The following is a 25,164-nucleotide window of genomic DNA, read 5'->3' as shown; positions in this document are numbered from 1 at the left end:
GGTTTGTCAAAATTAGACTGAAAATAATGAGAAGTGTCTTGAAAATGTTCGTTTTGTCCAACAAACACCGACCCTCGATATTAGACCTATAATAAATATACAATAGGATTAAATACCACATGGGCTGCAGTCAGGATCTGTTTTAGGCAGAAATACTTTGAACAAATATATTTTTAAGTGATTTCTGACCCTGGAAATTTTAGGTTGAGAAAAACAAATCAAAACGTAGAGAATCAGAATCAGAATCAGAATCAGAATACTTTATTGATCCCCAGGGGGAAATTGTTTTTGTTACAGATGCTCCGTTTAAAGTAGAAATAGAAATAGAAAGATAAATATATAAATAAAATAAGTAGACAATAAAATAAAACACAAATTTAAAGTAGACACTCTGGAAATATATACAATATACAGTGAAGTAATTTGTAGCATTAAACCATCAGAGGGAGGAGTTGTACAGTTTGATGGCCTCAGGTAAGAATGACTTCCTGTGTTAGGGTTTAACCTGCAGGTCACAGTGGAGTCAGTTCACCTGCAGTCACACCTGCACTGAGCGCCAGAGCTGACACACCAAATCTAGTTCTTCTATTTCTGTGCTCGAAAACAACACCGATCCTCCGCGCATGCGTACATTCTAAAATACGATTTGCACAACGGTCCAACATCAAAGATGGCGGGAGCCTCCGACCCACTGGAGGACATGCTCTCCAATGAGGTGGATGAGAAAGCAGTTAGCGACTTAGTTGGCTCTCTGGAATCACAACTCGGCGATCGAAAGGTTCCCGCTGCTTCATATTCCGACGGGAAACGGGAGGAAGCTCCGGCCGCTGTCAGCCAGTTCTCAGGGAAAGTGCGCGATCAAGTGGGGTCTCTGGAGCAGCCGCAACAAGGGCATCCAAAAGCGGGGTTAAACCAGGAACCCGGCGCTAATGAGCCGCTCTCCGGCAAAACTCTGTCCTCCTCTACCTCCTCTGTCGCTGCCGGGGCCGTAATCACCACCGGAGCTAGTCTGCAAACAGTTGGAGCATCTCCTCCCACTATTCCCCCGGTACCGGGACCCGTAACTTTGACCACTCAGTCCGCGGCTGCTAGCTTCCACCGGGCTGCTGTCCTGGGTCCGAGCGCGGCTCCCAGCACCAGCGTCGCCCCCGCGGCGGAGGCTGCCAGGACCGCTTCTCCCGGATTACAAAGTTTAAACGGAAACACCGGAGCTGTAAAGTTGGTGAACTCGCCCGCTGTCGCGGCTCCAGCCGGGGCCAGCACCGTCATCAGCACTGTCAGTGCTGGCGGCTCCACCATCATCGCCTCCATGGCTGCACAGCCCGGGTTTCCTGTGCCTCAGTCCTCGGCGGCGTCTCCCGCTGGAGCTCTGCAGAGACACCCCAGCCCGGTGGCCAGCGTCGCCCAGAACGGTGTCGACCCAAAGCTGGTGGCCCAGGGAGCCCCCTCCCCGTCAGCCTCCACCTCTCAGGTTGTGAACCACAGCAACCCTCTGATGCACGCCAAGATGTTGGTGCCCAGTCAGCCGGTTTCTGGGAACTCCGTCATCCTGGCGAGCACCCCTCCGCCTGTTGCAGTCCAGTCCCCCATCAGCCAGACTCAAACCGGGACCAGTACAGCCGCTGTCACCCTGACGGCCGCCGGGATCAAGCCTGCCGTGAACGGAGTGGCTCAGCCTGCGGTGGCTGTGGTGAGGCCGCCGGGCGCTCCTGTGGTGGCCACCTCCATCCAGCAGCAGAGACCCGGGCTGGTGGCGAGCTCGACCCGGGCGGCCGCTCCTCAGCCCCCCCTGGCTGTCCGGCCTCAGCAGCAGACCACCATCCAGCTGCCCCCCGGGTTCACCATGCCCCCCGGTGAGTGGACACAGGATGGTCCTCTCTGACCTCACCTGTCACACACACACACACACACACACACACCTGTCAGGTTGAGACAGAGCTGTTCTCTGTGAAAATGGATCAAAATCTTCAGTCTGCTGAACAGACAGGTGGAGGTGAGTTTAACAGGTGGAGGTGACGGTGACCACAGAGGACACGGTGAAACAAACAGAACAGAGATGGAAACAGTCAGCAGCCGCACATTTAAATGAAGCTTCATGTCGCAGTTCAGATGAAACAACTTGTTGATGTCGCAGCAGACTGAATGTTTCAGGAGAAAGACGTGATGATGAAGCTGCTGCAGGTGTTTCAGACATCTGCAGGTGTTTGAAACAAACATCAGACGTTTGAAACACCTGCAGGTGTTGTTTTTCTTGGTTTCAGAGCAGCGTTTCCTCCAGTTTACAGTCGTAGATTTCACTGTGAGACTGAAGTCGTGTTGCAACAGAACAAAGATCAGATGAGAAACTGTCAGTCTCAGGAAATGAGTATATTTATGTTATTATAAGTTAACAGAATTAAAACAGAAGCTTTATTATAATTTCACAAACTTTGTCTCCTGACAGACAAAAACATTCAACACCATCGAAGAAGCAAAAGTTTATTGTACGATAATCATCAGCTTCACACCACAGTTACACCAGTCTGTCACTGCAGCCCGGCACCGGAGCGACTGAGCACCATGTGACCGATCAGCACATTCACTGATCAGCCCATTCACTGATCAGCACATTCACTGATCAGCACATTCACTGATCAGCCCATTCACTGATCAGCACATTAACTGATCAGCACATTCATTGATCAGCACATTCACTGATCAGCACATTCACTGATCAACACATTCACTGATCAGCACATTCACTGATCAGCACATTAACTGATCAGCCCATTCATTGATCAGCCCATTCACTGATCAGCACATTCACTGATCAGCACATTAACTGATCAGCCCATTCATTGATCAGCCCATTCACTGATCAGCACATTAACTGATCAGCCCATTCACTGATCAGCACATTCACTGATCAGCCCATTCACTGATCAGCACATTAACTGATCAGCCCATTCACTGATCAGCACATTAACTGATCAGCCCATTCATTGATCAGCCCATTCACTGATCAGCACATTCACTGATCAGCACATTCACTGATCAGCACATTCACTGATCAGCACATTCACTGATCAGCACATTCATTGATCAGCACATTCACTGATCAGCACATTCATTGATCAGCACATTAACTGATCAGCCCATTCACTGATCAGCACATTCACTGATCAGCCCATTCACTGATCAGCACATTCATTGATCAGCACATCAGCAGACATTTTATTGGTAACTACTTTGATAATCACGAACATTTTCCAGCCAAAGAATCTACAAAAGACAGAAAGGTTATGACGAGTGTTTGGTGCCAGACTGGTGTCAGCTGTATTGAAGTCTATGGGAGATGATGGAGACTAAAACCCAACACATCAACATCACCTGGTGAAGAAACACCTCCAGAGAATGAACCAACACTTCAGAGAGGTGAACACCTGAACGTGTCTTCATCAGAAGTCAGGTGATGTAGATGTGTTGGGTGTTCGTGTTCTCCAACATCTCCCGTAGACTTCAATACAGCTGACACCAGTGTGGCACCAAACACTCAGAGACGTCGGGACCTTTCCTCTCTCCAGGACTGTTGGTTCTGTTCTCCGTCTCAGGTGACATTAAACTGGATCTCATCCAGTCGGACTGATCGGACAAAACAAGAAACCTTCTTTCTGACATTTTAGAGACAAAACTATCAGCCGGGTTTGGATCATCGTCTGCTGGTCGTGTGCCGGCTGAAAACCAACCAATCAGAATCTGACATGAGATGACACGGAACACACACAGCCAATCAGTGAACGGAAACAAGTGTGTGTGATCAGTGTTAGTTTCTACATGCAGAGTGACAAGAAGTCAGTCTGTATTATTACTGCTGAAGGTGGAGCTGAGGGTGGAGGTGAAGGTGGAGCTGCAGGTGTAGCTGCGGGTGGAGCTGCGGGTGTAGGTGAGGGTGGAGCTGAGGGTGTAGGTGAGGGTGGAGCTGAGGGTGGAGGTGAGGGTGGAGCTGAGGGTGGAGGTGCAGGTGGATGTGAGAGTGGAGCTGAGGGTGGAGGTGCAGGTGTAGGTGAGGGTGGATGTGCAGGTGGAGCTGAGGGTGGAGGTGCAGGTGGAGCTGAGGGTGGAGCTGCAGGTGTAGGTGAGGGTGGAGCTGAGGGTGGATGTGCAGGTGGAGCTGAGGGTGGATGTGCAGGTGGAGCTGAGGGTGGAGCTGCAGGTGGAGCTGCGGGTGGAGCTGAGGGTGGAGGTGCAGGTGGAGCTGCGGGTGAAGGTGGAGCTGAGGGTGGAGCTGCGGGTGGAGCTGATGGTGTAGGTGAAGGTGGCGATGAGGGTGGATGTGCGGGTGGAGCTGAGGGTGGAGCTGCGGGTGGATGTGCGGGTGGAGCTGAGGGTGGAGCTGCGGGTGGAGGTGAAGGTGGCGATGAAGGTGGAGCTGAGGGTGGAGCTGCGGGTGGAGCTGATAGTGTAGGTGAAGGTGGAGCTGAGGGTGGAGCTGCGGCTGGATGTGCGGGTGGAGCTGCAGGTGGAGCTGATGGTGTAGGTGAAGGTGGCGATGAAGGTGGAGCTGAGGGTGGAGGTGCAGGTGGAGCTGCGGGTGGAGGTGAAGGTGGCGATGAAGGTGGAGCTGAGGGTGGAGCTGCGGGTGGAGCTGATAGTGTAGGTGAAGGTGGAGCTGAGGGTGGAGCTGCGGCTGGATGTGCGGGTGGAGCTGCAGGTGGAGCTGCAGGTGGATTTGCGGGTGTAGGTTAAGGTGGATGTGCAGGTGGAGCTGATGGTGTAGGTGAAGGTGGAGCTGCGGGTGTAGGTGAAGGTGGCGATGAGGGTGGAGCTGCGGGTGGAGCTGATGGTGTAGGTGAAGGTGGAAACGTTGAGTTTCTCTCAGTGTTCATGTTTCTGACTCAACACGTTGGCTGGACTTTAGATTACAGCGTGTTGATGTTTTTCCAGTATGTTCTGTGTTTTAGAGACAGAACGATTGATTGGATCAATTAACGACTTGATTGGTATTTTCCTCACAGCTCAGAGAAGTTTGGCTGGGCGATGAATCCATTATTGAAGTAGTTGATAATAATTCTGTTGCTCGAAGAATCGATTCAAACTTTTCATTTCAGCTCTTGAAGTCATGTCTGATGACTGCGTCCTCCTGCAGGTATGGTTCTGGTCCGGACAGAGACGGGTCAGCTGGTGATGGTCCCCCAGCAGGTTCTGGCTCAGGCTCAGGCCAAGACACAGCAGGGCCAGACAGTGGCCAACATCACCCAGAGACCCGCCACACCGACGGCTGCGGCCACCATCCGGGTCAGCACCGCCTCCACGGTACGTTTGCTACACAGCAGGTCTGTGGTTCTGATCCAACAGATTATCTCACCGTCACTGAAGGTCGAGAGGCTGCAGGACGCTGCAAAGAGTCGAATGCTGAAGTTTACGGATCAGTGAGACAATCGGATCCGAATCGGTTCATTTCCCATGATGCTTTGTTGTCACATCGCGTCACCTGTTGTCCCTCCCTGTGGTCTGCAGGCTCCTCAGACCGTCCGCCTGGCCTCCCCCGCTCAGACCAGAATGGTTCAGTCTCCCTCCACCACCACTGTACAGGTGTGTTTCCCGTCTCCTCTTCTGTTTCACACACTCACCTGCACTACGAAGGCGGCGGCTAAAACCGACAGTTGTCAGGTGTAAAGTCTTGAAGGTGGTCCTGTGAGACGCCGTGCTGGTCCATCAGAAACAGAAAGGAACTCACAAAGCTTCATTTCTGCTGTTTAAAGATAAAATAACTGAAAACTGTCCAGAGATCAGCGTCTGTTGGATCCTCTGACTCCAATCGAGCAGGAAGATGATTCACATTCATCTGAATTGTTACTGAAGAACACGTTAAAGGGTCAGTTCACAGTGTTTCGTCCATGTGATGACTCCTCCTTTCTAACGTGGGGATTCTCCTCTGGACTCACAGGTGAACCGGGTCCAGGTCCATGTGACCCGCTCTGTGTCTGTGAGAACTGATCCCAGCGCTGCTTTGGGTTCTGTTTTACTAGAATATAATAATAATAATAATATTATATCATAATAATAATAATGATGATGATGATGATGATGATGATATATTTAATTTATAAAGCACTTTAAATGTAAACAAATCTCAAAGTGCTTCAGGAAAAACAACAATAAAAGAGAAAACATTAGTAAAAAAACAAGTCCAAAGCCACTGAGAGCTCATAAGATCTGCTAACAAGGAAAGTTGTAAGTCCTTTTTTAAAACCTGCAGCAGTCTGCGGTGCCCTCAGGTAGTCAGGGAGGCCGTCCACAGACGAGGGGCGGCAGAACAGAATATGTCTTCTGATGATAATTTCATTAGATTCTTCTGCTGAATTTTAAAAACCTGCCTGTGTAGAAATAATTTCAGTCTTGTTTTAGAATTGAATTGGTTCATTTTAGATTGAGAACATTTCTGGTTCATGTGCTGGTTCAGTCTGGACTCCTCCCAGTGCGAACACAGAGTCTGAGTCATAAACCGAGTGTGGTGATCAGTTAACTCAAGTGATGTTAGGGTGGTTCTTCCTGATGGTGTGTGTGGTTTTCCAGAAGGCCCTCACGGTGGCGCCTGGCGGTGCAGCGGTGTCGGTGAAGATGACCACCCCTCAGAAGGCCCAGACGGTGATCACAGCAGGGGGGACGCCTGTGGCCAAAGCTGCCGGGGTCCCGTCCACGCACCTGGCCACCAGCACCACGCCCACTCCTCCCGCCACGACCGCCGGCAGAGTCACCGTGGTGTCCCAGGTGGAGTGACATTTCCTGTTACGAGCTCAGAGTGACATGAAGCCAGGCGATATGATACTAATGTGGTTAACTCCTTCGTCACCAACAGGAAATGCAAGAAAACGTGAAGAAATGTAAGAACTTCCTGGCCACGCTGATCAAGCTGGCGTCCCACAACTCGCCCTCCCCAGATACCTCCAAGAATGTGAAGGCCCTGGTGCAGGACCTGCTCGTGAGCTGCTTTATGAACTCCTGTTTCATCCACAGACTCCGACTGTATCCTGCAGTCTAACTGATGTTGTGTTTCCGTGCAGGACGCTAAGATTGAGCCTGAGGAGTTCACCACTCGGCTGCAGGCTGAGCTGAAGTCCTCCCCACAGCCCTACCTCATCCCCTTCCTCAAGGTACAGACGCACAGCTCCATACGAGCCATGTGCTGATTGTCACTGTGTGTCTGTTAGTGACTGTAGCTGTGTGATGAAACAGGACAGCAGCACAGCGTCACACGCCTGGGATTCATACTGATCACAGTGGTGTTGCACAAATCACACACGATGACAATTTCCACATAATGTTGCTTTTAAATGGATAATAAAGAAGCAAATAAGAACCAATACTGTGAAACAGATAAACAACAGGAGATGACTCAGAGATGTTCTTGCTGGACCAAAGAGATGCAGCACAAATTAAAAAAAATATACACTTTGTAAAAACAATTACAGTATTCTGTTAAAGTTTATAAATTTGATAATAATGAAAATACAGACTGACGTTCTGCAGATGAATTATTTCTCTCTGAATTCAGACGTGCTGTTGAAGCCTGACCTGTCGTGTTGCTCCACAGAAAAGCCTCCCCGCCCTGCGTCAGTCTCTCCTCAGCAGCCAGCAGTCTCTGGTGTCGGTGCCCCCGACCACCTCTGCACCTCCTCTGGCTGCCCCCGGCTCCGTCACCGCCGCCGCCATCAGGCCGCGGCTGCCCATCAGCCCAGCCAGCACCACCGTCAGACTGAACCCGCCGCTCACAAACACTCTGGTAGCATTTCCACTCTGAAAACTGCTGGAATATTTCTATATTTATCAGAGAACTAGCTGTTTTCTCTGTCACAGGTTCACTTCCTGTTCACCCAAAGCTCACACTAACTGCAGTCTCTTCCTGTTTGTCCTCCAGGCTGTGGGCAGAGCAGCTGCCCAGACTGTTCAGACTCGAACACCAGTTGTCTTCAGTCAGACTCTCAGACCTCAAGGTGAGACTCCGGACCCACACAGGCTGAATCAGTCCGAACATTTTCCATCAGCAGACATCACTAATCGTGTTTGTCTCTACAGGAACGCTTGTAAGAGGACCAACAACTATCATTGGTAAAAGTCCTGTTCACCTGGCAGCTCAAGCCAATCAGAAGAAACTGAGCGACCCAGGAGGCGGGACGTTCAGGTGCAGTATAAACTCACAAACAACTCAAAGTGATTCAGAATAAAATGCCTCAAAGATCAGCTTGATTAAAAGAACATAATCAATACAAATGGAGAAAATCACTGAAGAATTACATAAAACCAAATGAGACATTTTCTTATGATTATTAATTTAAATCTCACAAAATCATAAAAACCTGTAAACTCAGTCCTCCTCTCCTCCTCCTGATGATATAAAGTCCTCCTCTCCTCCTCCTGATGATATAAAGTCCTCCTCTCCTCCTCCTGATGATATAAAGTCCTCCTCTCCTCCTCCTGAGGATATAAAGTCCTCCTCTCCTCCTCCTGATGATATAAAGTCCTCCTCTCCTCCTCCTGAGGATATAAAGTCCTCCTCTCCTCCTGATGATATAAAGTCCTCCTCTCCTCCTGATGATATAAAGTCCTCCTCTCCTCCTCCTGATGATATAAAGTCCTCCTCTCCTCCTCCTGATGATATAAAGTCCTCCTCTCCTCCTCCTGATGATATAAGTCCTCCTCTCCTCCTCCTCCTGATGATATCAAGTCCTCCTCTCGCTCCTCCTGATGAGATAAAAGTCCTCACTCTCCTCCTCCTGATGAGATAAAGTCCCTCTCTCTCCTCCTGATGATATAAAGTCCTCCTCTCCTCCTCCTGAGGATATAAAGTCCTCCTCTCCTCCTGATTATATCAAGTCCTCCCCTCCTCCTCCTGATGAGATAAAGTCCTCCTCTCCTCCTCCTGATGATATAAAAGTCCTCCTCTCCTCCTCCTGATGATATAAAGTCCTCCTCTCTCCTCCCCTGATGATATAAAGTCCTCCTCTCCTCCTCCGATGATATAAAGTCCTCCTCTCCTCCTCTCCTCCTGATGATATAAAGTCTCCTCTCCTCCTCCTGATGATATAAGTCCTCCTCTCCTCCTCCTGATGATATAAAGTCCTCCTCTCCTCCTCCTGATGATATAAAGTCCTCCTCTCCTCCTGATGATATAAAGTCCTCTCTCTCCTCCTGATGATATAAAGTCCTCCTCTCCTCCTCCTGATGATATAAAGTCCTCCTCTCCTCCTCCTGATGATATAAAGTCCTCCTCTCCTCCTCCTGATGATATAAAGTCCTCCTCTCCTCCTCCTGATGATATAAAGTCCTCCTCTCCTCCTGATGATATAAAGTCCTCCTCTCCCCTCCTGATGATATAAAGTCCTCCTCTCCTCCTGATGATATAAAGTCCTCCTCTCCTCCTGATGATAAAGTTCCCCCCTCCTCCTCCTGATGATATAAAGTCCTCCTCTCCTCCTCCTGATGATTAAAGTCCTCCTCTCCTCCTGATGATATAAAGTCCTCCTCTCCTCCTCCTGAGGATATAAAGTCCTCCTCTCCTCCTGAGGATATAAAGTCCTCCTCTCCTCCTCCTGATGATATAAGTCCTCCTCTCCTCCTCCTGATGATAAAGTCCTCCTCTCCTCCTGAGGATATAAAGTCCTCCCTCCTCCTGATGATATAAAGTCCTCCTCCTCCTCCTGATGATATAAAGTCCTCCTCTCCTCCTCCTGATGATATAAAGTCCTCCTCCTCCTCCTCCTGATGATATAAAGTCCTCCTCTCCTCCTCCTGATGATATAAAGTCCTCCTCTCCTCCTCCTGATGATATAAAGTCCTCCTCTCCTCCTCCTGATGATATAAAGTCCTCCTCCTCTCCTCCTGATGATATAAAGTCCTCCTCTCCTCCTCCTGATGATATAAAGTCCTCCTCTCCTCCTGATGATATAAAGTCCTCCTCTCCTCCTCCTGATGATATAAAGTCCTCCTCCCTCCTCCTGAGGATATAAAGTCCTCCTCTCCTCCTCCTGATGATATAAAGTCCTCCTCTCCTCCTCCGGATGATATAAGTCCTCCTCTCCTCCTCCTGATGATATAAAGTCCTCCTCTCCTCCTCCTGATGATATAAAGTCCTCCTCTCCTCCTCCTGATGATATAAAGTCCTCCTCTCCTCCTGATGATATAAAGTCCTCCTCTCCTCCTCCTGATGATATAAAGTCCTCCTCTCCTCCTCCTGATGATATAAAGTCCTCCTCTCCTCCTCCTGATGATATAAAGTCCTCCTCTCCTCCTCCTGATGATATAAAGTCCTCCTCTCCTCCTCCTGAGGATATAAAGCTCATCTGCTGTGATCAGTCTGATGTGCAGTCGAGCTCGTGCTAACACCTCAGACGGGGTTTTATCTCACAGTGAACATCAGCGCTTTAAAAAGCGTGTAAATAACATCTTTCACATTTGAGCAGCCAGTCAGCCACACAGACATGTAGTTCACAGACGATCCATCAGAGGGCAGCATGAGCACACAGATGATCCTCAGTACTTCCTGTCACAGCACTGAGCGTTCACTGCTGCTTCCTGCTGTTTCATTTTCACCCTCTGGTTTATTTATGTGGCAATAAAAGAAGTGACTGAAATATAAATACATTCCATGTTAACGCAAACTCACAACCAGGTCCTGCGGTGTCGTCCCACACGCCTCCCTGACAGGACCTCACATCGTGTCAGGCAGTTTCTTGTCAGACGTTGGTGAGGCTGAGAATACACAAACAAAGAATCACTCACATGACGACATTTGACTCAAAAGTTCACCACTAAAAAGTGTTTGGAGAACAGCTGCATCCATCCCAGTTTCTACATGAAGCTTTTAAAGAAATGACAACACAAGCAGACTGAAATAAAGTCGTCAATGTACTTTTGATGTGTGTTGATGTGAAGAGCTCATCATGTCGTGTGTCTCCTCTTTCTGCTCGCCTTCTTTCCACCTCAGAGATGACGACGACATCAACGACGTGGCGTCAATGGCTGGCGTCAACCTGAACGAGGAAAATGCCCGTATCCTAGCAACCAGCTCAGAACTGGTCGGCACGAAGATCCGCTCCTGTAAAGACGAGTCCTTCCTGCCCACCGGCCTGCTGCATCGCCGCATCCTGGACACAGGTACTGTCTCACCTGCTACCTCCGATGACCTCAGAGGGAGTGCACGCTCAGTGACAGCACGTCCACACCTGTCTGACTCTAAACACTTCTGTTTGACTTCAGTCTTTAATTCAAATCATCACAGCTGCTGATTCACTGAGAGGTACTTTCAGAGATTTTAGAGTTCAGCACAGAAGAGTCACAGTTCATTAGTTGCTGGTTCAACTGTGTCAGTATCATCACCTGTTGTAACAGCTGACAGGTGGAGCAGGTGAGTCTGTCCTCTATTGTCTCTGTCATCGTCACATGACTCCTCTCATACAGCGAGAGCACTTTGCTCTTCTACCTCAGCGGGCCGGCTGGTGCCGCCATCGCTGAGAGCAAACAAAGGTCACTCAGCAAAGTCGTGACTCTGTTCTGTCCTGGAGCCTCAGCGGTGGAACGAACTCCCGACCAGCGTCAGGACAGCAGAGTCGCTCTCTGTCTTCTGCAGGAGACTCATTTGTTCAGACCTCACCTCGACCACACAGAGCACGACTGAGCATTTCCATATCTGTTACTTTACACCTCCACTCCACTAACGTTAGTTACTAGATACAGATTACATGCTGCATCACAGCCAAATGAGTGTTTTTTTAATTAATAAACCAAAACACTGATTCATATGATCAGAAAAATGTTGAATATGAGATGTGATGATTGTCCAGTCCACCCAGAGTAAACAGTACATACATGTGTGTATATATGGATCAGTTACTTCTGCAGTAATATATTTAATATCACTTTCACTTATACCAAAGTAATATTTAACTCCATATCTTTACTTTTACTTGAGTATGACTGTTGGGTACTTTTTCAACACTGGTAATGTTATGATCAGTAAACACGGCGTGCAGCTGAGTTCATGAGCAGGTTCATGTGTTGAGCTGATGATGGCGCTCGATCATCATCACAGTTCAGGTGCTGCAACAGACGAGCTGCCACTCATGTTCATGTCATCTGACTTGAGTGCGTTCAGGTGGTCCTGTGTTTTCGGTGTTTTCTGTGTGTCTGATGTTTCTGTCGCCGTCCTCAGCTAAGAAGCTCGGAGTGACCGAGGTGCCGCTGGACGTCGTCAACTTCATCTCTCACGCCACCCAGTCCAGACTGCGCTCGCTGCTAGAGAAGGTTTCAGCCGTCGCTCAGCACCGCACAGACGGGGGAAAGGCAAGGAACACACACACACACACACACACACACACACACACACACACACACACACACACAGAGGTTTCCATCAGCTCCTCATTGAGTCACGGCTCCGACTGTAAACATGAAGGTTTAATGTTTTAACAGCGTATTAACATTTTCTCCTCTCTTCTCTCTCATCTCTCCCCTCCTATCTCCTCCTCTCTCTCCTCTTCCTCCCTCGTCCTGCTCCTCATCTCCCCTCCATCAGGATGAAGAGCATCATGAACCGACATCAGACGTTCGCTCTCAGCTTCGTTTCTTTGAGCAGTTGGAGAGAATGGAGAAACAGAGGAAAGACGAACAAGAGAGAGAAATTCTGCTAAAGGCTGCCAAGGTACACACACACACACACACACACACACACCACACACCACACACCACACACACACACACACACACACACACACACACCACACACACCACACACACACACACACCACATACACACACTTAAGAATGTAAACAAGTCAGAACATCGCAGGATTAAGTCATGTTGGTGATCGGACCTGCCTGGTTCTGGTCCCTGATCTGTGAGCAGACGTCACATCTGACTGACCTGTTTGTGTTTCACTTCCAGAGTCGTGCCAGACAAGAAGATCCTGAACAGGCCCGTCTGAAGCAGAAGGCTAAAGAGGTATGTCTGTACAGACACACATCACCCAACGGTCTCAGCAACAGGTCCACTTGATACCTTTTCCAGAGCTTTCAGTCGTATCACATGATCTTCAGCTGACAGACAATCAAAGCTCATTGATCCACATGAGCAGAAATTAGTTGGTAAAGAAACGACAGAGTTCAGTAAAGAAACGTCAGAGTTCAGTAAAGAAACGTCAGAGTTCAGTAAAGAAACGTAAAGAAACGTCAGAGTTCAGTAAAGAAACGACAGAGTTCAGTGAAGAAACGTCAGAGTTCAGTAAAGAAACGACAGAGTTCAGTAAAGAAACGTCAGAGTTCAGTAAAGAAACGACAGAGTTCAGTGAAGAAACGTCAGAGTTCAGTAAAGAAACGTCAGAGTTCAGTAAAGAAACGTAAAGAAACGTCAGAGTTCAGTAAAGAAACGACAGAGTTCAGTGAAGAAACGTCAGAGTTCAGTGAAGAAACGTCAGAGTTCAGTAAAGAAACGTCAGAGTTCAGTAAAGAAACGTCAGAGTTCAGTAAAGAAACGTCAGAGTTCAGTAAAGAAACGTAAAGAAACGACAGAGTTCAGTAAAGAAACGACGGAGTTCAGTAAAGAAACGACAGAGTTCAGGAAAGAAACGACAGAGTTCAGTAAAGAAACGTCGGAGTTCAGTAAAGAAACGTCAGAGTTCAGTAAAGAAACGACAGAGTTCAGTAAAGAAACGACAGAGTTCAGTAAAGAAACGACAGAGTTCAGTAAAGAAACGCAGAGTTCAGTAAAGAAACGTCAGAGTTCAGTAAAGAAACGTCAGAGTTCAGTAAGAAACGTCAGAGTTCAGTAAAGAAACGTACAGAGTTCAGTAAAGAAACGATCAGAGTTCAGTAAAGAAACGTCAGAGTTCAATAAAGAAACGTCAGAGTTCAGTAAAGAACGCAGAGTTCAGTAAAGAAACGTCAGAGTTCAGTAAAGAAACGACAGAGTTCAGTAAAGAAACGACAGAGTTCAGTAAAGAAACGACAGAGTTCAGTAAAGAAACGACAGAGTTCAGTAAAGAAACGTCAGAGTTCAGTAAAGAAACGTCAGAGTTCAGTAAAGAAACGACAGAGTTCAGTAAAGAAACGTCGGAGTTCAGTAAAGAAACGTCGGAGTTCAGTAAAGAAACGTCAGAGTTCAGTAAAGAAACGTCAGAGTTCAGTAAAGAAACGACGGAGTTCAGTAAAGAAACGACAGAGTTCAGTAAAGAAACGACAGAGTTCAGTAAAGAAACGTCAGAGTTCAGTAAAGAAACGACGGAGTTCAGTAAAGAAACGACAGAGTTCAGTAAAGAAACGTCAGAGTTCAGTAAAGAAACGACAGAGTTCAGTAAAGAATCGACAGAGTTCAGTAAAGAAACGACAGAGTTCAGTAAAGAAACGTCAGAGTTCAGTAAAGAAACGACAGAGTTCAGTAAAGAAACGTCAGAGTTCAGTAAAGAAACGTCAGAGTTCAGTAAAGAAACGTCAGAGTTCAGTAAAGAAACGACAGAGTTCAGTAAAGAAACGACAGAGTTCAGTAAAGAAACGTCAGAGTTCAGTAAAGAAACGACAGAGTTCAGTAAAGAAACGTAAAGAAACGACAGAGTTCAGTAAAGAAACGTCAGAGTTCAGTAAAGAAACGTCAGAGTTCAGTAAAGAAACGTCGGAGTTCAGTAAAGAAACGTCAGAGTTCAGTAAAGAAACGTCAGAGTTCAGTAAAGAAACGACGGAGTTCAGTAAAGAAACGACAGAGTTCAGTAAAGAAACGACAGAGTTCAGTAAAGAAACGTCAGAGTTCAGTAAAGAAACGACGGAGTTCAGTAAAGAAACGACAGAGTTCAGTAAAGAAACGTCAGAGTTCAGTAAAGAAACGACAGAGTTCAGTAAAGAATCGACAGAGTTCAGTAAAGAAACGTCAGAGTTCAGTAAAGAAACGACAGAGTTCAGTAAAGAAACGTCAGAGTTCAGTAAAGAAACGACAGAGTTCAGTAAAGAAACGTCAGAGTTCAGTAAAGAAACGACAGAGTTCAGTAAAGAAACGTAAAGAAACGACAGAGTTCAGTAAAGAAACGACAGAGTTCAGTAAAGAAACGTCAGAGTTCAATAAAGAAACGACAGAGTTCAGTAAAGAAACGACAGAGTTCAGTAAAGAAACGACAGAGTTCAGTAAAGAAACGTCAGAGTTCAGTAAAGAAACGTCAGAGTTCAGTAAAGAAACGTCAGAGTTCAGTAAAGAAACGACAGAGTTCAGTAAAGAAACGACAGAGTTCAGTAAAGAAACGTCAGAGTTCAGTAAAGAAACGTCAGAGTTCAGTAAAGAAACGACAGAGTTCAGTAAAGAAACGACAGAGTTCAGTAAAGAAACGTCAGAGTTCAGTAAAGAAACGTCAGAGTTCAGTAAAGAAACGTCAGAGTTCAATAAAGAAACGACAGAGTTCAGTAAAGAAACGTCAGAGTTCAGTAAAGAAACGACAGAGTTCAGTAAAGAAACGACAGAGTTCAGTAAAGAAACGTCAGAGTTCAGTAAGAAACGTCAGAGTTCAGTAAGAAACGTCAGAGTTCAGTAAGAACGTCAGAGTTCAGTAAAGAAACGTCAGAGTTCAGTAAAGAAACGACAGAGTTCAGTAAAGAAACGACAGAGTTCAGTAAAGAAACGACAGAGTTCAGTAAAGAAACGTCAGAGTTCAGTAAAGAAACGACAGAGTTCAGTAAAGAAACGTCAGAGTTCAGTAAAGAAACGTCAGAGTTCAGTAAAGAAACGACAGAGTTCAGTAAAGAAACGTCAGAGTTCAGTAAAGAAACGTAAAGAAACGACAGAGTTCAGTAAAGAAACGACAGAGTTCAATAAAGAAACGACAGAGTTCAGTAAAGAAACGACAGAGTTCAGTAAAGAAACGTAAAGAAACGACAGAGTTCAGTAAAGAAACGACAGAGTTCAGTAAAGAAACGTCAGAGTTCAATAAAGAAACGACAGAGTTCAGTAAAGAAACGACAGAGTTCAGTAAAGAAACGACAGAGTTCAGTAAAGAAACGTCAGAGTTCAGTAAAGAAACGTCAGAGTTCAGTAAAGAAACGTCAGAGTTCAGTAAAGAAACGTCAGAGTTCAGTAAAGAAACGACAGAGTTCAGTAAAGAAACGACAGAGTTCAGTAAAGAAACGACAGAGTTCAGTAAAGAAACGTCAGAGTTCAGTAAAGAAACGACAGAGTTCAGTAAAGAAACGACAGAGTTCAGTAAAGAAAATGTGTTTTCTGTTCTTGCTGCTGTGCATTATTAAAAGTGTTGCACAGTTTTATTAACAACGTCATTAAAACACGAGCAGATGGCACCGACCCGGTTCTCATGTGGATTCATCTTTCAAAGATAAAGTATAGTTATTCACAGTTTTCTAACGTTTTGTCGCTGTGTTTTCCTGCTCAGATGCAGCAGCAGGAGTTGGCTCAGATGCGACAAAGAGACGCCAACCTCACTGCCCTCGCCGCCATCGGGCCACGCAAGAAACGCAAGCTCGACTCACCGGGAGGCGCCACAGCTGGCACAGAGGTAAGAGACGAAACATCCTGTATACACAGTGTCCAGAGGCCGCTCTGTCACATTACATCTTATTGCTGAGTCAACATCTAAACTAATCAGCTGTTACATCAGGTGACAGCCAGGCGTCTCCCATCATGCACTGGGTCTTACAGTTGGTGGAGAGCAGCCGTCTCCATCTGGTGAGACGATTGCTGGAGTCATGTGATTATGTCTGAGCAGGTCGACAGGCTTTGTGCTGCCATCACTGCTGACTGGTTCTGTGCAGGACGGGTCGATCCGGAACGAGCCGGCTGAATTATCCAAATGTGTCTGAATCTGTTGTGGACATTAACCAGAACCTGCCGGCTCCACAGCGCTCTTTATGTATAATGAATATAATATTAAAACTTTATTTTAACAAAACTTTATTTATTTACAATAAGATGTAAATAAACCAAATTCACACAGAGATAGACAGACACACACACACACACACACACACACACACACACACTCCTCTCTAATCCAGGCAGTGACTGTGACCAAAGTTGAGTGAAGGGGGTCAGTGTCTGCCTGGAGGTCTGTTGTGGGTTGTGGTGACTCCTCCCCCTCCCTCCCCCCTCCCTCCCCCCAGGGCAGCCATAGATTTGAGCTCTGCAGAAATGAGCTCAGGGCGAGGTGTTGGGGGTGGGGGTGGGGGTGTCATGGCCTGGGGGAAGGTGCCTGCCTCGTGCTCGCCCCGCCTTCACCCACATGCTCCTTCTCTCTCCACACATCCAGCCGGAGGACCCCCCCATCTCTCTGCTGCCTTTGTCTGGCACAGCCGGGGGCGTTTGGGGGGTAATCCAACATTTGGGGATGGATTAAACCTCTGATGGGGGCAATGAACTCTGGGAAATGTGAGCTATTTGCTGGCCTGCAGTTAGTAATGTAGCTGTGGGATGTGAGGCTGCATTAGTGAGGTTTTCGTCTTGGCCGAGTGTAGATCTGACTCTGGGTCAGATTTTAAATTCAGTCCTCTGATCTCTTAGAAAGAATGCCGGTTTGAAGCGTTGCTAGTCGCGGTGCTAAGAGGAGACACAGATCAGTAGGGGAACAGACTTTGTCACAACACCTGAGCATCTCCATCAGTGAATGTCTGTCTGTTCCCTCTCCTCTTCACCTTGTTCCCTCTCCTCTTCACCTTGTTCCCTCTCCTCTTCACCTTGTTCCCTCTCCTCTTCATCTTGTTCCCTCTCCTCTTCATCTTGTTCCCTCTCCTCTTCACTTTGTTCCCTCTCCTCTTCATCTTGTTCCCTCTCCTCTTCACCTTGTTCCCTCTCCTCTTCACTTTGTTCCCTCTCCCCTTCACCTTGTTCCCTCTCCTCTTCCTCTTGTTCCCTCTCCTCTTCACTTTGTTCCCTCTCCTCTTCATCTTGTTCCCTCTCCTCTTCACCTTGTTCCCTCTCCTCTCATCTGTTCCCTCTCCTCTTCACCTTGTCCTCTCCTTCACCTTGTTCCCTCTCCTCTTCACTTGTTCCCTCTCCTCTTCACCTTGTTCCCTCTCCTCTTCACCTTGTTCCCTCTCCTCTTCACCTTGTTCCCTCTCCTCTTCACCTTGTTCCCTCTCCTCTTCACTTTGTTCCCTCTCCTCTTCACCTTGTTCCCTCTCCTCTTCACCTTGTTCCCTCTCCTCTTCACTTTGTTCCCTCTCCTCTTCACTTTGTTCCCTCTCCTCTTCACTTTGTTCCCTCTCCTCTTCACTTTGTTCCCTCTCCTCTTCACCTTGTTCCCTCTCCTCTTCACCTTGTTCCCTCTCCTCTTCACCTTGTTCCCTCCTCCATCAGCAGCTTGTTGTTCCTCTGTTACCCGTTGAGAGTGACAGAGAGAACGATGCAGCCTCCTGTTGTAGTTCATCCTTCATTAAATGCCCCTTAATGTCAATGTAAATGTACACTGTCTGTTTGAAATCCAGCCTGGTGTCAGCCTGGACATCGCAGTGACAGTGAGGTTCATACTGAACAAGAACCAGCCTATACATGGATGATGTAATTTACTACACACTTACTGCAGAACGAGAAGTTGAAATCAAATGTGTCTGTTGACAGTTTACACCAGCTGACACAAGTTATGAACGTCAGTGAAGTTTCATCCAAATACAGCTCAGATTGTAACATAATGTCCAGCAGAAAGTGTTGAGATAGCCTGACTGGATGTTTGTCGTGAGAGTGTGAGCTGATGGAGACGAACAGCAGGTGGAGCTAATTCTCCAGGTGGTGCTGTTAAACCACAGAGTGAGAAGAGGAGGGAAACATGATGACATCAGACATTTCTGTTAGTTTACTGTATTAATGTGATGAAGGTCACAGCCTCCTCATCATCCCTCCACAGAGTCACGTTTAGGTCACATGTTTCATCAACAGAATCATTTATTGTGCCTCTGGTTTTATCCACAAAACAACTTTTTCTTCCAGCACAAATGGTTTTGTGTTGTGAGCCTCGCTGGCTGCCTGTTCTGTCTAATCTGCCCTCGGGCCGCTGCAGTCCGCCCTTTAGCTCCCGACTGCAGGCCCGATCAGGCTTCAGATAGGCCCATCCTCCCCCAGCCTGTCCCAGCGCCCGGGGCTGCAGCCTGTTATGAATACATGCTAGCAGTGCAGGAGCTTTGTGATGCTCTCTGGAAAAAAACAGCAGATATAACCTGATTTACCTTTTTCACCTGCTGAGGTCAACAGAGACAGGTGAGGGTCTCTGCAGGCTTCACTGATACGTTCAGGAAGGTTTGAGACCACAGACGGTGAAATGTAGACCTGTAGAACAGGAGAGAGTTATTTCTACTCTCATATTTTAATTTCTTCCCAGCAGAATAAAATGATAATTCTTAGAGATGTAATAATGTGACGTGGAGCCAGATAAGAGACGGCAGATTACGATTGGATGAATCAATTATGTATGATTTTTTTATTATGTTTCAGGTTTTTCTCAAAGTCTTGACTTTCAGAGCCGCTGTAAATCACCTCTGCACCGTAAACCACCTCTGTACTGAGTCCTCCGTCTCTCTCAGAGGCTGAGTTTAGTCCCCGTCTGCTGCTGAGCCTCGTGACCGCGGTGACTCCAACCACCATCAGAGGTCCAGGCCCAGGCAGCTAATAGGACCACTTAGCTCCACGGCTAACTGAGCTACTTTCTAACAGCAGCTAGTAGCTACAGTAAAGTTATTTCACGACCATGTAGGTTGGGAGCGACCTTCAAATTCTGTCAGCTTCTTACAAATTATTAATATATTAATGTAATTCAGCCTCCAAATAATCGATGAAGCTTTGATGATCATTTTAGTGTGTGTGTGTGTGTGTGTGTGTGTGTGTGTGTGTGTGTGTGTGTGTGTGTGTGTGTGTGTGTGTGTGTGTGTGTGCCTGCAGGCCACATGGCTTCATAATGCTCTGATTGTGTTCCTGTGTGGACCTGGAGCTTCATTCCTATCCTGTGCTGTCAGCTCTGCCTGCAGGCTGCTGCTGCTCTGATCTGTGTAGCACAGTGACACAGCTCAGCTCTGCGTTCACTGTACACACTGATAACATACAGACACACACAGCGGTAGAAAGAGCAAATCAGTGTCTCACCTTTCTCAGGTAGAGCTGCAACTGATGATGATTTCCATTATCACTTAATGAGCCAGCTGTTTTCCAGATCCACTGATTAATCGTTGAATCTCTAAATGACTGAAAAATGTTTGTCTGGCCGAAGATGTTACTTTCTTACCAACCTCCAACATCTGTATTAGTGATCAACAGATCAGTGTTATGTCCACACATCTCTCTTCAAAAAGGTATTTTACAGCAGCAGCTCCACTTTGACCTGATGTGTTTTTCACCAGTTCAGAGAATATTTACCTGAAATCATCAACCAACAGCTCCACTTTAGTGATTCAACAAGAAACTACAAGAGAGAGAAACTCAGTTTGTTACAGTGTTCAGTCCCTCGAATCTGTGCAGAGTGAACCCTCTTCACCAACACAAAGGATTTCTGATGAAGAAAATAAACCAACGAGTCCGACGCCATCAGAGTTCCCTCTGGTACCAGTCAGCTGATCGTCTTCGTCACACAGGCTAAGAGAGCTGCAGGCTAACACTAAGCTAGCTGCAGGCTAACACTAAGCTAGCTGCAGGCTAACACTAAGAGAGCTGCAGGCTAACACTAAGCTAGCTGCAGGCTAACACTAAGCTAGCTGCAGGCTTACACTAAGAGAGCTGCAGGCTAACACTAAGAGAGCTGCAGGCTAACACTAAGCTAGCTGCAGGCTAACACTAAGCTAGCTGCAGGCTAACACTAAGAGAGCTGCAGGCTAACACTAAGCTAGCTGCAGGCTAACACTAAGAGAGCTGCAGGCTAACACTAAGCTAGCTGCAGGCTAACACTAAGAGAGCTGCAGGCTAACACTAAGCTAGCTGCAGGCTAACACTAAGCTAGCTGCAGGCTAACACTAAGAGAGCTGCAGGCTAACACTAAGCTAGCTGCAGGCTAACACTAAGGTAGCTGCGGTAGGAAGGAAAACACGTACTGGGAGGTTGTTAATCTGATTTTGATGAAAGAAAACTTGGATCAGTTTTTGATGAAGAACCAGATCTTGTCCCTCCTTCTAGTTTCAGACCAAACAAAAGGTTAGTCTAAGTGTTGAAGTTAAAACACATATAATCTGGATTCAAATAGTTGATCATATGTTCAATAACTGATCAGATCCAGATGTCTTGTCTTGATCAGGCTGTAGTAGAAAACGTCGTACACTTCCTGAAATAATCCAAATGTAAAAGTGTGACTTTAGTTTCCAGAGTCTCGTGTTGTCTCGTCCTTCAGGCTCTGCTCGTACAAAATAGAAGCTCACTTGTTTCTACAACAGTTTGCTTTTCCTGACGTGAAAACCAGCAGAAAGTGGTTTATTTAATTTTCACCTCTGAACTTCTTTTTCTTCAGTGAACTGGTCCCAGTGATGTCTCACCTCAGGGTTCACCCAGTAAACTGCACATTCGCACGTCTTCTTTCTCAAACACTGTTTAATTTCAGAAGCTTTGGCCCGTTGAGCTCGCCTCGGGACATTCAGCAGCCTGGGAAGAGACGCTCCGAGTCGCTGCTGTGAACTGAGTGACTGTTTGTGTAATGTACAGTGTTGGGAAAGAGGGCCTGTCGTAGCAACATCTCTGACGGAGCACAGGAGTGTGTGAGGAGTAGCTGCAGGGGCTGGGTGTTACCTGGCCTCAGGCTGCAGACACACCTGAGATGTGAAGGTGTGGTGATCCTCCTGCAGGTCTGGACTCAATCAGTGATTAAACTAGTGTGGGAGAGTCACTTAATGCTGTTACTGATGATTCAGGAGCAGCTCTAGCTCTCAACGCTTTTATGACTGAGTGCCACTTTAAGGAACCAGTGTTTGAATGATGGCTGCACAGGAAAACACATGAACTTGAAAGGATTTGGTCTCATGGACGGGTGTCAGAAAATAGAGAATTGTGGTGTCTCTGCTGAAAGTGACGTATTGATCATGTCAGAGAAGACCATCTCAAGAAACTGGGAGGAAGGACTTTTGCTTTAAAAGCGACTCAAACGATGAATAACGAGATCAGAGCAGTTGCAGAATTGGTTCCTGATGAAGACTAGAGGTCTAAATAAAGTCTCAACTGCAGTTGAACGATTCTCAGGAACTGTTTTGGACTCTTTGGTGTACATGAGCTCCATTTCAGTCTTGGTTCAGTGGTTCTGTCTTGTACTGAATCCTCTTTAAAAGGCTGACCCTGCCACTCAGACCCAGTCTAACGCTCCTCTGTCTCTTCCCTCAGGTGGCTTCAGGCTCGGGTGGAGCCTCCTCCACGGGCTCCTCCTCCCGCCAGCAGCTCCGTCAGCGGATCACACGAGTTAACCTCAGGGACTTCATCTTCTGTCTGGAGCAGGACCGCTCCACGGCTCGCTCTCTAATGCTCTACAAGGCGCTGCTGAAATAAGGAGTCCCTCTAGGAGGAGCACTCGGCCCACTGCAGATCACAAACTGGATTACAGTCAACCGCCTCCTCAGACCCTCGCGTCCCCAAACACGTCTCCTGGTGACGGTTCATGTCGGCCTGAGATCGTTCTTCAGTCCCTGCAGCAGCTTTTAACCCTCAGTCTGTCTTCGGGACTCACCTGATCCTCCAGTTTTACACCGTCTGCTCGTCCCAGTTTTAGCTCATCTAGGTGTCCAGTTTTGTCCTGCACATTAAGTTTCAGTCCATGTTTGTTAAAATCAGACCGCCCCAGTTAATGTCCAGGTCACATCAGGACGGGGACAGTAAAATGAATGTGTCGACTGTAGCTCCTCAGCTAACGGCTAACTTCACATTTCATTCATCATTTGATTTTCACTCTGTCCGTGAGCTCCTCAGCTTAGCTCGCTCAGTAACAGGACAGTGAGCCGTGTTAGCATGATGTCCTCTGCAGCTGAAGCTCTGACGGACCGTGACTCCCCGCGAAGACGCTGCCATAGCTTCCTCCTAGTTTGGCTCTCCGTCCAATCAGAGATCAGTTCTGTCAGGACAGTTTGTAATTGGTCAAAAATGCAATTTCACACTTCCCCTCCAGATTTCAGCTAATTAAGAATTAATTGAACTTGCTAATTATTTTTTTTTTATTATTATCCTTTAACAGGATGAAAATCCACAGAACATGCAGAGATTTTGTCTTTTTTATTCCACTCATTCCTATTAGAACCTGGGGCCTACATTACCCAGAATGCAACTGGGCCTCAACTTTAAAGGTTTTAAAAAACATGTTAAAGAACACCTGGTAACGCGGTGAGGTGTGAAGCGGCTGGATGTCAACGTTAATGAACAGATGTTGATTTCAAACGGTTGAATGAATAATGTGCAGGTCTGAAACTAGACTGAGGCGTGTTCCAGCTGATCCAGCTGCTGCTGACAGGATCGTTCACGAGCTGTCCACTCCAGCGCCGTACCTGAACAGGTGCCTTTGAGTCTCATCCGTCTGGACCGTCAGTGTTTCAGTCCGGAGCCTCTCAGACACCACTCACGACAGCCTGTTGGGTTTTTCAAGTTTTCTGGTCTCAGATCAGTGAGGTACAGTCACACATTCAACCATCACTCTTACATTTGTCGTCCTCTGTGAGAATCATGATCCGAGGATGTTAGTGAGCATCGTGTCGTCAGAAGGATGTGCGCCGCCAGAACTGTGAAGCTTCGATGGTGGAATGAACCGGACGACACAGATGGTAGATCATTTTAGTGTGTGTGTGTGTGTGTGTGTGTGTGTGTGTGTGTGTGTGTGTGATGCTGATGACAGCTGACAGACTTTAAAGTTTTAAGGAATAATTCAACATGTCGTTGAATCTTCTCTCTGGTTGTTTCCACTCCAGCCTGTCACATCTCAGCTGTTAGCTTAGCATTCAGACTGGAGACGGGGACCTGCTGGCCTTGTTCTGTCCGAAGGGAAGCAGATCCACACGCAGCTTTAACCCTCTGATCTCATCTGTTTATGTGCTTTCAGGACAGAAAGTGAAATGTTAACAGACTGATTATTAAAGGTGAACGTTCATCAGAGCGCTGCACAGCTGCTGCCAGGTCCACTTCCTCGTCCGGCTCATACACAACACGTTTCTGTCTTCCAGGTTTACTTCCTGGTTCTGTGACCCGCTTACATACACAGTAGAGTTTCCCCCGCTGGCCCCGCCTACTCGTTCCCTCTCGGTCCATAGACTTTACATGATGATGATGTCACAGATGTTAAATCACTCTTGAGGAAAGTTTCCTGGGAATATCAAACCTCCACGAATCAAAGATAAATAGAAAGAGTTAAAAGTTTATGAGAGAGCTCTGATTGTCCCCACAGTGCTGCGAGTGGCCACCGGCACAAAGCCAAGCAGCTGTTTCCTGTCTCCGGTCTTGTTTAAAGGAACAGTTCACACAATAATGAAAACATTCACATGGAGGGAGGACTGGTCCTCAACCCTGCTGTTTCCAGTCTTTATGCTAAGCTAAGCTAACAGGAGCTTCCTGTGTTCTGTGCAGATATGAGAGTGGGTCAGTGTGAAGATGTCTCTGCATGTTGAGCTGTTCCTGTCAGAACCACTTCAGGTTCAGTTCTTCATCACAGGGAGCTGGTTCTCCTCCAGTTAACTCACTCAGGCTACAAACATGAAGCTTCACATCAAACAACATTCCTGCAGGTTCCTCCTCCTCTTCATCCTCTTCATCCTCTTCATCCTCTTCCTCCTCTTCATCCCGGCTGACGCGTGGTTCTACTTTAGTTCACGTCTGCAGTGTCGACCTCGTTAACATGAATTTGTCAGAGTAGATGAAAATGCAGTTTTGCTTCCTGGTTTGCTGTTGAAAGTTTTTAAGATGATTTTTTGGAAAGGTTTGTGTACATTGAAGGTTTTTAACGCTTTAAATGTCTTTTTTTTCCCTCATATGGGGCATTTGGTTTGTATAGTATGTAGCTCTACCTGCTAACTGAAGCTGTGGTGTATGTACTGTATATTCAGTCAGAGTCTGGGTCGTCTGGGCGTCTGGATTAACCATCATCTGTTGGAAGGACACAATTTTTGCGACTATTTATATTTCCTACATTCTGTATTCAATCCTGACGCATTTCAGGCAATGCAATTTTACAGTTGTTTGTACCTTTGCAAAAAAAATGAAATAAAGAAATTGATAAAGAA

The 25,164-nt window shown here is 47.0% G+C and overlaps 1 protein-coding gene across 2 annotated transcripts; it reads left to right on the top strand.

Moving 5' to 3' along the window:
- The first annotated feature begins 640 nt into the window (after positions 1–640).
- Positions 641–25,164, top strand: LOC115586894 (transcription initiation factor TFIID subunit 4-like). Of its 2 annotated transcripts, none has more exons than XM_030426340.1 (15): positions 641–1,853; positions 5,126–5,292; positions 5,497–5,571; positions 6,556–6,750; positions 6,839–6,961; positions 7,044–7,133; positions 7,574–7,762; positions 7,898–7,973; positions 8,056–8,161; positions 10,964–11,133; positions 12,188–12,318; positions 12,551–12,676; positions 12,920–12,976; positions 16,395–16,517; positions 22,295–25,164. In XM_030426340.1, the coding sequence occupies exons 1-15, from the start codon at positions 671–673 to the stop codon at positions 22,454–22,456; spliced, it is 2,973 nt and encodes a 990-aa protein (XP_030282200.1). In that variant the 5' UTR covers positions 641–670; the 3' UTR covers positions 22,457–25,164. The 2 variants fall into 2 exon arrangements, with proteins under 2 accessions (XP_030282200.1, XP_030282199.1); XM_030426339.1 differs by having other exon boundaries at positions 658–1,853; positions 6,559–6,750.

This window comes from Sparus aurata, chromosome 8 (assembly GCF_900880675.1).
Source record: "Sparus aurata chromosome 8, fSpaAur1.1, whole genome shotgun sequence".
Classification (NCBI taxonomy): domain Eukaryota; kingdom Metazoa; phylum Chordata; class Actinopteri; order Spariformes; family Sparidae; genus Sparus; species Sparus aurata.
Note: the sequence above shows the minus strand (reverse complement) of the source record. Positions and strands in the feature narration are given on the sequence as shown.